Raw genomic sequence first — 16,367 nt, forward strand, 5'->3', positions numbered from 1 at the left:
TCGCGGTGTGCGTTCGTGTCTTTTCGGCGTTGGCGTTCCTCTGCCACTAGACGCGGCGCTACCTGTACCAACTGCTACGTGACACTGGTGGAGGTTGCGGGCTCGACGTCCCATGTCCAGCACCTCTTCAGAGCTTAACCCGGAAGCTTAACCAGGTTACCAAGAAAGACGTCTACCCTTTGCCACGCATTGACGACTCTCTTGACCGGCTGCGGCACGCGCGCTACTTTTCTTCGCTGGACTTAAAAAGTGGTTACTGGCAGATTGAAGTTGACGAGCGGGATCGCGAGAAGACAGCGTTCGTGACGCCGGATGGCCTTTATGAGTTCAAGGTCCTTCCTTTCGGTTTGTGTTCGGCTCCGGCAACATTTCAGAGAATGATGGACGCTGTTTTGTCGGGCCTGAAATGGCAGACGTGCTTTGTATACCTGGACGACGTTGTTGTATTTTCGCCAACGTTCGAAGAACACCTCCAGCGCCTCTTGACCGTGCTACAGGCTATAAGATCTGCCGGCCTGACTTTGAAGCCCGAGAAATGCCACTTTGGTTATGAGGAGCTCCTTTTCCTGGGCCATGTCGTCAGCCATCGTAGAGTCCGGCCGGATCCTGGTAAAACGGCTGCCGTCGCCAACTTTCCCACTCCTTCGGACAAGAAAACGGTCCGACGTTTTTTGGGCCTTTGCGCGTATTACCGGCGGTTCATTGTCAAGTTTTCCCGACTTGCTGCACCGTTGACGCATCTTACAAGAGAGGACGTCCCATTCGCGTGGACAGAACAGCAGCAGCAGGCATTTGATGAATAACGACAACGCTTGCAAACCACGCCTGTCCTCGGTCATTTCGATTCTTGTGCGGAGGCTCTGGTCCACACAGATGCCAGCAACGTGGGCCTCGGTGCTGTACTCGTCCAGTGGCAGGACGGCGCTGAGCGCGTGATAGCATACGCCAGCCGCACTCTGTCTCGTGCTGAATCTAATTATTCCACGACCGAAAAAGAATGCCTTGCCGTGGTATGGGCTGTGACGAAATTTCGACCCTACCCGTACGGCCGGCGTTTTCAAGTCGTGACCGACCACCACTCTCTCTGCTGGTTGACGAATTTACGGGATCCCTCTGGCCGCCTTGCGCGTTAGAGCTTACGTCTTCAGGAGTTCGACATGTCCATCGTGTATAAATCAGGGCGCCAGCACAACGATGCCGACTGCTTGTCCAGATATCCAGTCGAAGCTGCGCGCGACGACGACGAACCGGACTTCCCTCTCATCGCAGCCGTAGACGCAGCGACTATTTCCAGTCAGCAACGTGAGGACCCGGCGCTGAAACCTCTCATCGACTTTTTGGAAGCACGTACCACGGAGGTTCCCTAGCCCTTCGCAAGAACCCAGTCCTTCTTTTGTCTGCGCAACAACGTGCTGTACAAAGCCAACTTTTCTCCAACCGGAAGCGACTACCTCCTCGTCGTCCTAGCGAATCTCCGTGAAGAAATCTTGCAGGCGTGTCATGACGAGCCCACTGCCGGTCACCTCGGCTACGCCCGCACTCTGGCTCGGATCAAAAAGAGCTATTACTGGCCTAAGCTTCCGGCGACTGTACGACGCTACGTGCGCACGTGCCGTAATTGTCAACGACGAAAAACACCCCCTTTCAAGCCAGCTGGACTTTTACATCCCGTTCAAGTGCCCAGACATCCGTTTGAGCAAGTTGGCATGGACCTTCTCGGCCCTTTTCCAACTTCATCTTCGGGAAACCGGTGGATTATCGTCGCCACTGACTACCTTACACGCTACGCTGAAACCAAGGCCCTCCAGCGCGGCACAGCAGCCGAGGCTGCGAAATTTTTTGTGGAACGCATCGTCCTCCGGCATGGCGCTCCAGCACTAATTATCACGGATAGAGGCACCGCTTTTACTGCAAAACTCTTGGAATCCCTCATGCGGCGAAGTGGCACTACTCACAGGAAAACAACCGCCTACCATCCACAGACAAATGGCTTGACCGAGCGCCTCAACAAAACTCTCGTCGACATGCTGTCTATGTATGTTGACGTTGAGCATCGATCTTGGAACGATATCCTGCCATATATTACTTTCGCGTATAACACGGCTCAACAGGAAACCACGCGGAGGAGCCCTTCTGTCTGTTGTACGGCCGCGAAGTGTCGACAATGTTGGAAGCAATGCTGCCCCATGATGGCCGCGACCCAGACGTTGGAGCCGAGGAGTTCACGCTTCGCGCAAAAGAAGCTCGACAACTTGCAAGAGTGCGCATCCTGAACCAACAATACCGTGACGCCCGACGTTACAACCGCCTCCACAGACTCACGACGTTCGCCCCGGACGACAAAGTGTGGGTATGGACACCCATTCGACGCCGTGGTCTTTCTGAAAAACTGCTCAAGCAGTATTTCGGCCCCTACAGGGTTCTCCGTCAGCTAAGCGACGTAACCTATGAAGTTCTCCCGGATGGGGCTTCCCGGACTACACGTCGTCAGCAGAGACCAGAGATTGTTCATGTGGTGCGGATGAAGCCCTATTTTGCGCGAGACATTTTGTGACTAAGTGCTGCGCGTTACTCTGTTGTTGTTTTTTTCTTTCTCCCTATTTTCTTCTTAAAGCATCCGGCCGATGCTCTTTCCGAGAGGGAGGGTAATGCCGTGTCTGCAACAATAGCCGCCCGGCGGCTGTTCGGCACGCAGCTCGTGCGCCCCGCTGTTCGCTGCTGAAGAAGACGAAACTGGTCGTTCCATCCTGGCCGTCGCGGTGTGCGTTCGTGTCTTCTCGGCGTTGGTGTTCCTCTGCCACTAGACGCGGCGCTACCTGTACCAACTGCTACGTGACAATATTCAGACGGGTTTCGGTGACAATGCTTAGAGCAGCACACAAATTAAGCAATAGTACAACTGGTCTAAAGATTGCCGCACATCGGTGGAGAGCGAGCAACGCTCCGGTCGGCCATTAACATGCCAAAATGGCCAGGTCATTGCCGAAGTGAACGCTCTGGTGATGCGGGACCATCGTGTGACTATCCGAGAAATTGCGGAAGAGGTGGACATCAGTACCTTTTCTGCACATTCCATTATCACCGAAGATTTGGCCATGAAGAGAGTTGCGGCGAAATTCGCGCCGAAGCTGCTCACGGTGGAGCAAAAGCAGCTTCGTGTTGAAGTCTCACAGGACACGCTGGATTCCACAAACAGTGGCCCCGACTTCATCAACACCATAATCACTGGTGACGAGTCTTGGGTGTACGGGTACGACCGGGAAACCAAATCCCAGTCGTCACAGTAGAAGCATTCCACGTCCCCAAGACCAAAGAAGGCCTGCCAAATGCTCAGCAACGTCAAAGTGATGCTGACTGCTTTCTTGGACTCTCGCTGTGTGGCACACCACGAGTACGCACGCCCCAGGGTCAAACAATGACCAAAGAGTACAACAGGGATGTCCTCCGTCGCCTACGTGATGCTGTGCGGCGCAAGAGATCGGAGTTGCGGTGAACAGGAAATTGGCGCATCCATTACGACAATGCTCCTGAACATTCTTCGCACTCAATTCAGACTTTTTTGGCAAAAAACCAGACTCCTGTAGTTCAACCAGCTCCTTACTCTCCTGATATGGCCCCCTGCAAATTCTGGCTGTTTCCCAAAATCAAAAGGCCATGGAAAGGAGCGCGATTTCAGACAAGAGAGGACATTATGGCTGCAACGACAGCTGAGCTAAACTCGATTCTGAAAAAGGCCTTTTAGGAATACTTCTAACAGTGGTAGCACATCTGGGAGAAGTGTGCGAAGTCCCAAGGAGACTACTTTGAAGGTAATTAGGTTTCCAACGCTCCAGTTATGCCATTTTGTTTTCTTCGGCCAAAGGTCGGATACTTTTCTAACAGACCTCGTATAACAGCGCAAAGACAGAACAAAAAGCAACGAGGTACATACACACTGTGGGTGTCTTTTGTCCCGCCTTAGTGTTGTTACATGCCTTCCATCAGCATGTACCCAGCCCCTTCTAGAACTACCGAGCATGGTGACAGCTGCCGCCACCCCGTTTAAGCGGAGTTATTCGCGGTGCTCTGCAAGTTCAGGTCGCGCGCTCTACTCGAGGAGTGGAGTCTGCTGAAAGAGCGCAGTGCACGGAGGCGTGAAATGAAGTTCCACGGAGGTGATGAGTGTTGCCGGATCTTGCGAATCGGTCTGAAAACGCAACACTAGTGACGAAGGTATTCGCGGAGTCTTGCTCTCCGCTTCTCAGCTCCTCGGCGTCCGCACCTGTTTCTTTTCATGTGCGTTTAGTTTTTATTTGCGTTCCTTTTCGAAGGGGGCATGCACCGCGCACTACACAGCAGAAACTTTGGAAAATGAATAATCGATACGATTAATCGATACGAAAATGAATAATCAGTACTCCTCGTGGATCTCGCACAGGGTGCTGTTAGAGCAGTGTGAACACTTGCATGTGCTGCGCACATTAGTTCTTAGCGGCCGCGCTTCGATGCAGGCGGAACGCAAATGTCCTCGCGCGCAAGCTGAAGATTCGAGTTGATTTTCGACATGATTAAGCTATCACTAAGCTAATCAGCAAAGCGGCGCTAGGTACCTCGGACTAGCAGTTCGATGCTGCGCCGATTGCGCCCCAAGGCACGTGCTCCGTGTTGACATTTCTCCTCATCGCAAATTTAGAATAATTGTTTCAGAGTCACTTTATATTGCCAAAGCCCTTCGCGATGCACGCCGAATTCTTTTTTAGCGTGCACTTTAGAAAATTGACGAAGCAAGCAGACTGCCGTGAGAGATATGCAGCCATGATAATTGGCATGCGCGAGTCTTTTACATTATAAGTGTGCCCAGTTCGGAAAGTTACGTTGCTGGAGGTCTAGTTAAAGATACACAAACGCCTCGCAAGATGGTGCATGTCCTATCCGCCTGTTTCCTTGCTTCTTTACATCCAACAAATTCCTCCCAAGTATTTCTTCTGCACACGCCATTGACACGACGTCCACCATAGCGAGATGCAGGGCTGGTAAAGCACGAAGCTTGCAGCGCTACAGCCGTACCACACACCGCATATTTAACGCGAATGGTCAAGCGTGATTTGAACTGGCAGCGCACGCTTGTACCGCGAACGTCTTTGGGACCGTGGTGAGTGGAGGACGCACCCGGCCCCGCCTCCGTCGCTGAAGCAGCGCTGCGCATGCGCAGAGAGTAGGGAGGAGGGAGGGGGGGGGGGGGGGTGAGATGAAGTGGTAAAGATCTCTTCCGGCTGATGTAGTGTATATGCATAGTGATGGTTCAACAGCTCAAACACACACCGACCAAGAAGGAGACAAGACACACACAGCGCTGAACTTACAACTGATTTTTTATTAGGAAGAAGCATGTCATAATATACAGACACGAAAAAACAGCGCACACGAAAAAACAGCGCACATGCGCAACGTCAACAATGTCATAGTACTAGAAAAGGTAAAACCGCTTTAAAACCGCTTTAAAAGAAATTGCGGAAGCTTTTCATATTATCCGGAAAGATAAAGATTGCGTGAGTGCGCCATTAGTAACATTATCTGTTAGAGAAATGTAAATGCTACATTCTGCGGATACACGCGTGCTTTTGAAGCGGTTTTACCTTTTTTAGTACTATGAGATTGTTGACATTGCGCATGTGCGCTGTTTTTTCGTGTGTGTTGTTTTCGTGTGTGTATATTATGACATGCTTTTTCCTAATAAAAAATCAGTTGTAAGTTCAGCGCTGTGTGTGTCTTGTCTCCTTCTTGGTCGGTGTGTGTTTGCGCTGTTGAACCATCACTATGAATCTACACCAACTAGCCCAATCTGCAGTTCTTCTATAGTGTATATGCTCCCGCAGGGGCAACAAGTAAACGCATTATGGTGTGCATGACAACATAAGGTGTGTTGGGTAAGTGTACTGATGTTATAGTAACTATAGAAAAGAAAGGAAAGGTGCTATCGCGTCTACTCTCTTAAACGCTAATTTGTTATTGTAATCGACCATTAAATATACACACAAATTTGGTAAATACAGGGAAGGTCCCGAAGCCAACGGTTGCACAGGGAACTTCTGTTAGAAGAATGTTTAAAAATGTTGAATAAAACCAGCAGTGCAAAAATACAACCGTTACATAAAATGATTTCAAATATACGCGAGGATACAAGACGTTGCAAACTATCAACGAAACTCAATTTGGATTGATGCGATATAAATGTTTAAACGGAAGAAAAGATTTCAGGAGAGTGCTCCGCATGCTATTATCAACGGGAAAAGTTATTTGGCGTGATAAAACAAAAATTGCTTTTGAAAGCACGAATGTTAGAGTATTGCTCATACTAAATACTAATGAATTCTATAAAAATGGGGCGCAAAAACTGACCGTGAATTTACCTAATTTGCTTCAGGCTTCGGCGGTACAAAATTGTTGTGGAACGAAAAGAGAGCGAAACAGTGATGAGGAAACTGGATGCTGCAATTGTCCGAGCAGGAAGTGATCCTTTGGGAACTTGTCGATGAGATTGCTTTGAGGGCGACGAATCATATGAGATTCCTAGGACGCTATGAGCGTACAGCAAGGGTGCAGCACCGCATAAATACTCGCTGACAGTGATAAACCGTAGCTTGATCTTGTACGTGCTGTACAGGGGATAACTTTGTTGTGTGCTTCCCGGAATATGAAAATAATTGGCTAAGGGTTAACTAAGTTATGCCTGGAAGTGCGTTGCGAGAGGTACCGTTGATCATTGTTGAGCTTGGTTATCTCTACGGTTACATCTTTATCGTTTAGCTTGGTACGTCTCAGTGTTTAGGTTTTGTTGTTACCTATCGTTAAGTTATGGTCGCATTAAAGACTAGACATTTTTAAAGCGTAACGCATTTATTTTCGAAGTCATCATCTTGTTATTCCTCAGTTGCCACAAAAACGGCCCGATGGTCGGTGAGGTAGAAAGCAACCGTCTGAGTGGCTCCGACGCAGTACTTTGAGGCCAAGGTTTGTCTTGGGTAAACCAGGTCGATCGTGGTTCCCCATTGTGTAGTCTGCATGTTAGGGTCACTGGCCAGATCCAGGTTGAACTTATCTTTAAGTGGACGTTAAGCGAGTCGGGGGTCCGGTTAAAGTCTCTTGCCAGGACACACAGTTCCTCGACAATTCCACGCTTGGGGATACTGACGTGCGGCTCGTTCTTCCTCTGTCTCCTCGGCTCGCTGTCTCCTCTCGGTTTTGTTCCGACGACGAAGCCTGGCTTCTTTCAGTCTCTCCGACCCACTTTCCATGTCTGCCGACGAATCCCACCGAGCCCTCCCTTCTATATACACGATGCAACGCCTGCTCCTCTCGTGTTGTTGCAACGCGCTCTCACCGGCTCCTCCTCTGACGTTATGCCAGATGGCGCGGCGAGCGGCGCTGCCAGCTGCAGCGGTTGCTTGGCAACGGGCGCAGCTCGCGTGTGGCCACCGGTCACAGCGAAACGGCGAGAATGCGGCCAGTGTAGCTCTGGCTACAATACAATAGTTAATATGGCTGTGGCTAAAGCGTAGTAGAATGAGATGAGCGTGTGTAAATTAAAATAATGCAACACCTTAATGAAACAACTTGTTCCAAGCGCTGTTTTTCTTGTTCGATAATTAATATATCTACGGAGTTTTAAATTACAGTCAAGTTCTATTCCAACCAACATCACGTTTTCAGTAGCAATAAGTGAGTTAAAGCCGAGGAAAATACGTGTACATCCATGAATAATTTTTTTTATCTCGATGAGAATTTGGCAAAGCTGAATTTAAAGGCAATAATTTTCGCATGTTATCTCAACATCAGCTTGCTAAGTTTGCAGCATATCAGCATTCAGTTCATGTCTAAGAAAATATGCGCGCTTGTCGGATGTTAATATCGTACTATCATCGGCGTGTAATGTGCATTCCGAAAGAGCAAGCCATGATGGCAGATCATCAATGTAATGAGGAACAGATAGGTCGAAGGATGGAACTCTGAGGAATGCCACCATTAGCGGAAAGTCTAAGAGCTGCAAACTGGCTGGACCCGGGGGAGTAAATAGCTGCGAATAATTGTTAGTGCAGGACACGATACTGCTTACAGAACGTATGCAGCGATTAGTTAAATTAAACGCCTCAAGATATCAAAGGAAAGGTGCCAATAAAATTACCAGAAACTATTGCTTCTTGAATTTTGTTAGTTAAAAAATAAATTAGGCCGAAAAACCAGTGGGAAAGCCGCACCGATGTTGTTCATTAAAATAATATAATAAATAACAAATATCAAATTTCTACTTCACTTTGTTAAATACACGCTTTGCGGTTCATTTTTGATGCTTGTTCTGCGTAGCGCTGTACTTTAGGCTGCCTAATTTCGCCCCTCTTGAAGCCCTAAGTGCCGCAACTGTTGTGAACCTCATAGATGAATATGACAGCAAATTAAATTATATTCAACCATTCTCCGCACTGAGTCAATCGATTTACTCTGCCACCTAGTAGCAGCAGGAATGCAAGCAATCTAAAGTTTAATCTCCTGAAGGAAGCGACGTTCACGGCCAGCGGTGATTACAGTTAAGTGATGCAGAAATAGAGAATAATCTACCGTTTCAAATTTGAACGTCCAGAAACTTTGTTCTGTGAAAATATTTTTGCAGAAATTGTTCCCAAGTCTTTCTTTAAGATATAATAGCACGGTTTCGTGTAGTACTTTCTTTTGCAAGAGTCTTATACCGCCGAGCCTGTAAACAAAATTGTGCATATTGGCAAAAAAAAATATGCTCTGAACGGCTTAGCGAATAGAGAACCCATAACATTCAGCAAATAACTCTATGAAGTCATGTAGCTTCCAGACTGTGCACATTCTAAGACATCTTGTGCTGTCTTTCTGCTATAAAAAAAGAATTACAGTAATGCACCAAGTAGCCTGCCAAAATTTCTCGCATCGGAGACCTCACTTGCTCAGTGTATGTGCACCATACAAACTGGAAAGGGTATGAGTTAACTTAATCTAAACATTTTCTATTAAAAAAGTGTAAATGGCAAAAACACTAAAGGAATGTTTAGACGGCCCCGCCGCGGTGGCTCAGTGGTTATGGCACTCGGCTGCTGACCCGAAAGACGCGGGTTCGATTCCGGCCGCGGCGGAAGAATTTCTTTGGAGGCGAAATTCTAGAGGCCCGTGGGCTGTGCGATGTCAGTGGACGTTAAAGAACCCCAGGTGGTCGAAATTCCCGGAGGCGATCACTACGGCGTCCCTCATAGCCGGAGTTGCTTTGGGACTTTAAACCCCAATAAACCAACCAATGTTTAGGCAAAACATCAAGGCAATGCGCTTTCTTCCTCTCGACACGGAGCCCGCAGAGCCTTTCCTAACCAGTGTATCTTATTCCTATCAAGCCAGTGAGTGTGCGTGCTCTGTTTCCAGCTGTGCGTACGATCATAGAAAGCTAGCCATGGTTTGCAAAACTTTGCAAGTGCGGCTTGTTTTTAACTGTAGTCAAAGGCCCCGTTACGCAGAAAATACGACGTCGGTGTTGTTGGTGTTGGGAGCCCAAAATCATGAGCGCGTGACCCTGGCAGCTGGTGCCCAGAGAGAAACCTAGGGGGCAGATGAGCCGCCTAGGTGACGTGACCTTGCGGTGTCATCACAATCTGCCCACCCCACCGGGTAGTGAGCAAACTGCCCACCGTGGCTGTTAAATTGATGATTGGTCGCTCGGGAAGTGCAACCTGGGTCGCACGAGCCCCACCGGTGACAGCACCTGCCATCGCACGGCAGTGGCGCATCGCTTAACCGCTGCACCACTGCGCCAGGAGGGGTATCAGGGCTCCCAGGGATCTATGAATGCAAAGTAGAGGATTGAGTTCTGCATATATGTCAATTTACCCATTACGCTATCGGGTCATGCACTTAAGACAGATTGAGTTTCCCCTCCAACTTTTTCGACTGAAAGTGCACGTCTTAGTGTGCGCTTAATAGTCGTATAGAAGCGGTATTTGTCGAACCACCCTAACGGCAGAATTAGATATAGCAGACTGCAGCGCCCCATCCGCGCTTGTATCACACCGATGCGAGTTGAAGCGCTATGTAACAAGAGCAGCCCATCAGGGTTCCTGCGATGGGAGTCCCCCGTGATCCCATGCGACACTCTTTCTTCCTTTTCTGAATGACGTGACGTTCCATAGGCACAAACACAAGTGAACAGTGGCCGCTCTTAATTAACTGCTGCTCGTATCTGTACAGCGTCTAGCGAACAGCGTACAGTGTGCCAATCAAGCACCGCTTACTTAAATGGTGCTACTCTCCGACCAGGAGGCAGTACGGTTTCAAGCCCGTGGCCAAACGAATTTGGCAGAACACTACACGCCAATGAGCGTCGTTGTTCAAAAACTAAAAATACATAAGTCAAGCACAAAAGGCAACATAACAAAGCATGATTTGCACATAATCGAGAAGAAAGCTTTCTATTGAATAAACCATGCCACTGACCGTTTTGACTTCATGATACAAACGTTGCTAGTTTTTTTTTTATTCTATACAACTGTGGTAAATATTTGTGATAAAACTTAACCACTGCAGGCAGATCTAGGAGAACTTTGATTTGGGTTAGATGGTTTATCCTACTTCATAAAGGAAACAAAAGCGCCTACGAAGACTGACACAAGAGAAGAACGACAAGCTCTTGACCTGCGTCGTTCTTCAGTTGTGCCCGTCTTTGTGGCCACTATTGTTTCCTGTCTCAAGTAGGCAGATTTAAGTTCATGTGATCAGTATTAGCCTTCTTTTACAAAGCTCCAGTCATGGTGCATGCGGCAAGCTTTGTTCATTTCGCTGTCTGCCTTTTCCGCAGGCGAGGCGTGTTGGTGGACCATTCACCCGGCCTCCAAGCAGAGGTCCGAGGGAGAGAAGGTCCGCGTCGGAGACGACCTCATCCTCGTCAGCGTAGCCACCGAGCGATACCTGGTGCGTTTCCAGTGGACTGTGCTTTCCTTCCGGATGCACACGACGCGCTCAGGCGTCCAGGGCGCGTTCCGCGATCCAGCAGCCGTGCCGCCTTCCCCGCGGAAGCCCTTTCTACGTAGAAACCGTGTCGCATAAGATATATGCGGCCCTCCGACGGTTCGCTTGCTGGAATTTTGTGTTGGCCGTTAATATGAATCAGAATGCAGTGCATACCCTTACCAAAAGACGAAAATCAGGCTCTTCTCTCAAGAACGAAAAAATGGGACGTGCGATTATCGTACAATAAATATGTAAGCCTTGAAATAGCTAAACAGTGTAGGTACTAAAGTATCAAATCGAATAGTGCGATTTTATTCCGGGCTTAGATAAAGTTTTTATTTTCGCATGTTCTTATTGTCATGGTTTCATTCCATAGTTCTTCTTGCTGTTACAGTGCACTGTTATGTTTTATGTGCATTCACGATCCTCTGATTACGTCGTGAGCTGGTGTTTCCTTTTTCCTGTTCCAAGGAATAAAACTTCAGTTGGTAGATTACGCTTAACCTCAGCGTTTGTCCAGTTTCTTTGTCCGTGTACAACTAAGCAGCGCAGCATTTATGAAAATTTCAACGTTATTTGATTCCAATTATATAGACATCCAAACTTTTATCCTATTCGGGAATATTTTAGATTTTCTCAGTTCTGTAGAGAGCTTGCAAAGATTGCACAAAAAGAATTCCCACTTTCTCGGTTGATTAATTGTGCAGTTTCTGTCCAGACCTCTTAAGTCGACATCAAAACTCAACACTGATTTTAAGGTGTTTTCAAGGTATTTTTGTGCTTCTTTTCACTTATTCTTGTCATATAAAGCCGTTATATAAACATTTCAGCCAATTTAAGGCACTTTAAAGAGGCTCTGAGAAAAACTTCATTTTATTACTGTTCCCACTATGTGGCTGTTTCTGGCTCTGCTGGCGTATATCGGGCAGGAAAACAGGCATCTATCAAAGAGGAAATTGGATTCAGAAATCTTCCTGTCAGGCAATTCAAACTGATGCCCTTGCCGAAAACGAAGCTTCGGAGTGGATGTCGTAGTAGCCTACCCTCTGTAATCCGCGTTGAAATAATTTTGCGCTCCGACGCGTCCATTTTACTTCCAATCGGCCGCTGATGGCGACACCTGTACTTCCGTCTGTGAGCTTTTCTAGCATAGCAGCTCCATTTTTGGTGAGAGTGGCGCATGTGTCATTTGAACATGGCGCCCTATCGATACAATTTCAGTTTGCCCCCGGTTTCCCTTTACTGTGCTCATGCTTGCAAATCAAACTGACTACATTCACTGTCATGCTTCAACAAAACTTTGTGCTGGGCTAGTTGGTAGGACATAGTTGAAACTTGCTTTACCTACCTTCGCCTAAAATCAGTGAGGAGAAAACTGGGAATAGGTACAAACCAGATGTATGCGCTAAAAGACAAAGAGGGCAATGTCATTAGCAATATGGATAAGATAGTTAAATTAGCCGAAGAGTTCTACACATGATGTAAAAAATAGCGCACAGGGAACACACGGGACGGAAAGTAAACGATATATGCTTTGCGCTCATCAACGACAAAAAAAGATAGCATGCAGTGAAGAGAGCTAGGTACAAAATGAATGCTCTCTCCACTGCATGTTATCTTTTTTCTTTTTTTGTCGTTGATGAGCGCAAAGCATATATTCGTTGACGCGGGTTTCAATAAAATCAGTTGTTAGTTGGCGCTCTGTGGTGTGTTTTCTACGTTTTGTCCTTGTGTGCCGCGCCGAAGCATTTCTTGAAATATGTATCACCAACTGGCCTACAAAACAACCCTTCTAAGCTATGCAGTAGTGAATGTAGTCATCAAGTTACTGAGGGAGGCAGTCGAGCTCAGCAATTGAACATCCCGCCAGTAACGAAGGAGGAAGCAAAGAAATCCTTAGGAACAGTGCAAAGGGGGAAAGCGGCTGGTGAGGATCAAGTAACAGCAGATTTGTTGAAGGACGGAGGAGAGATTGTGCTAGAAAAACTAGCCACCCTGTATACTCAATGCCTTCTGACCTCGAGAGTACCAGAACCTTGGAAGAACGCTAACACTATCTTAATTCATAAGAAGGGAGACGTCAAGGACTTGAAAAACTGCAGACCGATCAGCTTATTGTCCGACGCCTACAAGGTATTTACTAAAGCAATCGCTAATAGAGTCACGGCAACCTTGTACTTCAGTCAACCAAATGATCAGGCAGGCTTTCGTAAAGGATACTAGACAATAGACCACATTCACACTATCCATCAGGTGATAGAAAAGTGCGCAGAATATAACCAACCCCTTTATATAGCCTTCATTGATTACAAGAAAGCATTTGACTCAGTGGAAACCTCAGCTGTCATGCAGGCATTGCGGAATCAGGGTGTGGAAGAGTGTTATGTGAAAATATTGGAAGATATTTATAACGATTGCACAGCTACTATAGTTCTCCATAAAGTAAGCAATAAAATTCTAATACGGAAAGGTGTCAGGAAGGGAGACACGATCTCGCCAATGCTCTTCACAACCTGCTTACAGGAGGTATCCCGGGGCCTGAAATGGGAAGAGTGGGGGATAAGAGTTAATGGAGAATACCTGAGTAATTTGCGATTCGCTGATGACATTGCCTTGCTAAGCCACTCAGGACAAGAACTGCAAAGCATGATCAATGAGTTAGACAGGCAGAACAGAACGGTGGGGCTAAAAATTAACATGTAGAAAACCAAAGTAGTGTTCAACAGCCTAGCAAGGGAATAGCAGTTCGCAGTGGGTAGCGAGGTGCTGGAAGTAGTAAGAGAATGTCTACTTAGGGCAGGTAGTGACCGCATATCCGGATTATGAAAGGGAAATAACTGGAAGAATAAGAGTGGGATGGAGCGCATATGGCAGGTTCTCTCAGATCATGAATGGTAGTTTACAAATATCCCTCAAGAGATAAGTATACAACAGCTGTATCTTACCGGTACTCACCTATGGGGCATAAACGTGGAGGCTAACAAAGAGGGTTCAGCTTAAGTTAAGAACAACGCAGCGAGCTATGGAAAGGAAAATGATAGGTGTAACTTTAAGAGATCCGAAGAGGGCGGAGTGGGTGAGGGAACAAACGCGGGTTAATGACATCCTAGTTGAAATCAAGAGGAAGTGTGCTTGGGCAGGGCATGTAATGTGAAGGCAACATAACCGCTGGCCCCTAAGGGTAGCGGAGTGGATTCCAAGAGAAGGCAAACATAGCAGATAACGACAGAAAGTTAGGTGGGCGGATGAGATTAAGAAGTTTGCGGGGATGCAGTGGCCGCAACTGGCAAAGGACAGTATTAATTGGAGAGACATGAGAGAGGTCTTTGCTCTGCAGTAAGGCTGCTGCTGATGATGATGATGAGTTCAAACTTGGTTCAGCGCAAAAGACGAACACAGAGACGAGCACGCGCTCCGTGTGTGTCGTTTCCTTTCTCTGTGCTCCTCTTTTGCGCTGAAACAAGTTTCAACTATGCCAGTCTCATGCCTCGCTTGATATGCATCTAAACACGGTTTGGAGGGGTATTAGCGCAAGCAAAACAAGGTCGAGCACGTCTTACCAACCAGCTCAGACTTCCAGCTCGCCCAAGCTCTAAACAGGGTTTTCCAGATATCAGTACATTGTAGTGCATGCCCATTTGGGAACGTCGTACTTTGCATACGACCGACTCAACAGAATTAATGGCGCAGCGCCGGAAGGGACTACTGTGTTTTTTTCCGTGGAACACGCATTTGTGATCACGGAAAGAAACGATCATTCGGTTAGAGTGGGCGTAGAAGTAAAGGCTCTGCGGCCAATGAGCTTCAGGTTCGCAGTTTCCCGGCGCCACCTGCTGGAGAAAAATCCTCGCCCTCTTGTGCGCAGCACACGGCCAAGGAAGGGGAGGACACAATAGTGAACGCCAGCTTCCACCTCACCCACTGGTCGGTGGCGCCATTCGGAACGGGCACGAGCAGGACGAAGAATGTGGGTGAGTGATGAAATGCGCATTTGGAATTACCTGAGCGCCGATGGCACCGCCGCAGAAGCGCCCACAGCCCTTACTCTTCTTCTACTAATCCGCAGTGCCACTAGGGCCTCGAACTGGGGGGGCACAACATATCATAAGACAAGTCCACAGTGTTGCCGCCATCCACTTGTTCTGGTAACACTTTTCAGTCGCTTATAATGCGTGGAAGAAAACGAGGGTTTAAAAAAATATTGGCGGCGGTAGTGTGCACGAACCTTCATGTGACCGTTTCTAGAAGAACCTTAGTGTGGTTGCTGTAAGTGATTTGAGGCGCTACTTCCTGTTTGATTATTACAAATCCAAAGAATCCAAAGAAGAGATCACTGCGGCGAAAGCATTGGCGCCTCCTCGTCGCCGCTCTTGCTCATTTTCTTTTTTTGTTGTTTAATTTAACGACTAAATTAGCGTATGCTCATGTTTTAATGAACGCTTATGCTTTAATTAAACATCAATTTATTTACTCTGATTGTACCTTATTTATCTCAATTAACCATTTTGATATTCTAAATTTGGCGCCGTGGTTCCTTTCCCGTCCGCTTACTATACCCTGTCCAGGCTGATAATTAATTCTCTAATTAATTCACGTCAATAAAACTCTTTATTTACTTGTTTTCCATTCATCAAACCCGTTTCAATTCATTTGAAACTTCATTTTCACTCCTTACGCCATTTTTTCACAATCTTGCCGTCCACGGCTGTTTTCCCATCCACTCACTATTCGACGTCCGCGCTATTTCGACGTTTTTGGACATTCTTTCTCTGATTAATGCACTAATCATCCTATGGACATAATTATTTTTTTTTTTTTGCGCAGCATCCTCACACCATCCGCTTTCGATTACAACCACTGGTTAATTGCTGTCTCTTCTGAGAACGTCACAACTGCTGCGGCCGCGTTTTGCGGGCATGTTTTGGTGACACGACCCCGCCGACATAGCCTACTAATGCTTTCGCTTTAATACGGTGAATAAGGCGTGCAAGAACTTAACCGAAAAAATCACTTATTGCGCCTTGTAAAATACAGTTCAACTCCATCTCGAAGGCAGTTCAGAATGTGCAAATAATTTTCTTGTTAGACGGCAACAAGGTACTCAACCGTTGTCTGCCGTCACCGCCTTCAGAGCAGTTGTGTTCCATGACGACCTCACTCAAAGCTATATTTCTTGCCGCAGTTCCGAAGCAGGGTTCCCAAGAAGTGCTTAAGTAAGCAGTGAAAAACCACATTCTTAAAGAAGAAAATGTGATAGCATTTGGAAGTTAGCCCACCCCAAAAATCTGAAAAAAAAACCCTAAATTTTGGAAGTAGACGAAAGATTAGGATTACAATGGATTAGTTGGAATTAGTAGGTTGATTAAGGCAGATTA

General features: G+C 47.1%; 1 protein-coding gene across 5 annotated transcripts in view; it reads left to right on the forward strand.

The window, feature by feature from the left end:
• Positions 1–16,367, forward strand: part of LOC149326706 (ryanodine receptor-like) — a 542,398-nt gene that overhangs the window by 113,780 nt on the left and 412,251 nt on the right. For all 5 annotated transcript variants that reach the window (XM_089563500.1, XM_089563501.1, XM_089563503.1 and 2 more), the window contains exons 6-7: positions 10,841–10,953; positions 14,858–14,963. In XM_089563500.1, the coding sequence (XP_089419626.1) occupies positions 10,841–10,953; positions 14,858–14,963 (219 nt within the window). The remainder of the gene's footprint in view (positions 1–10,840; positions 10,954–14,857; positions 14,964–16,367) is intronic.

The sequence above is a fragment of the Amblyomma mixtum genome, chromosome 10 (assembly GCF_055824585.1).
Source record: "Amblyomma mixtum isolate Tamu chromosome 10, ASM5582458v1, whole genome shotgun sequence".
In the NCBI taxonomy this organism is placed as follows: domain Eukaryota; kingdom Metazoa; phylum Arthropoda; class Arachnida; order Ixodida; family Ixodidae; genus Amblyomma; species Amblyomma mixtum.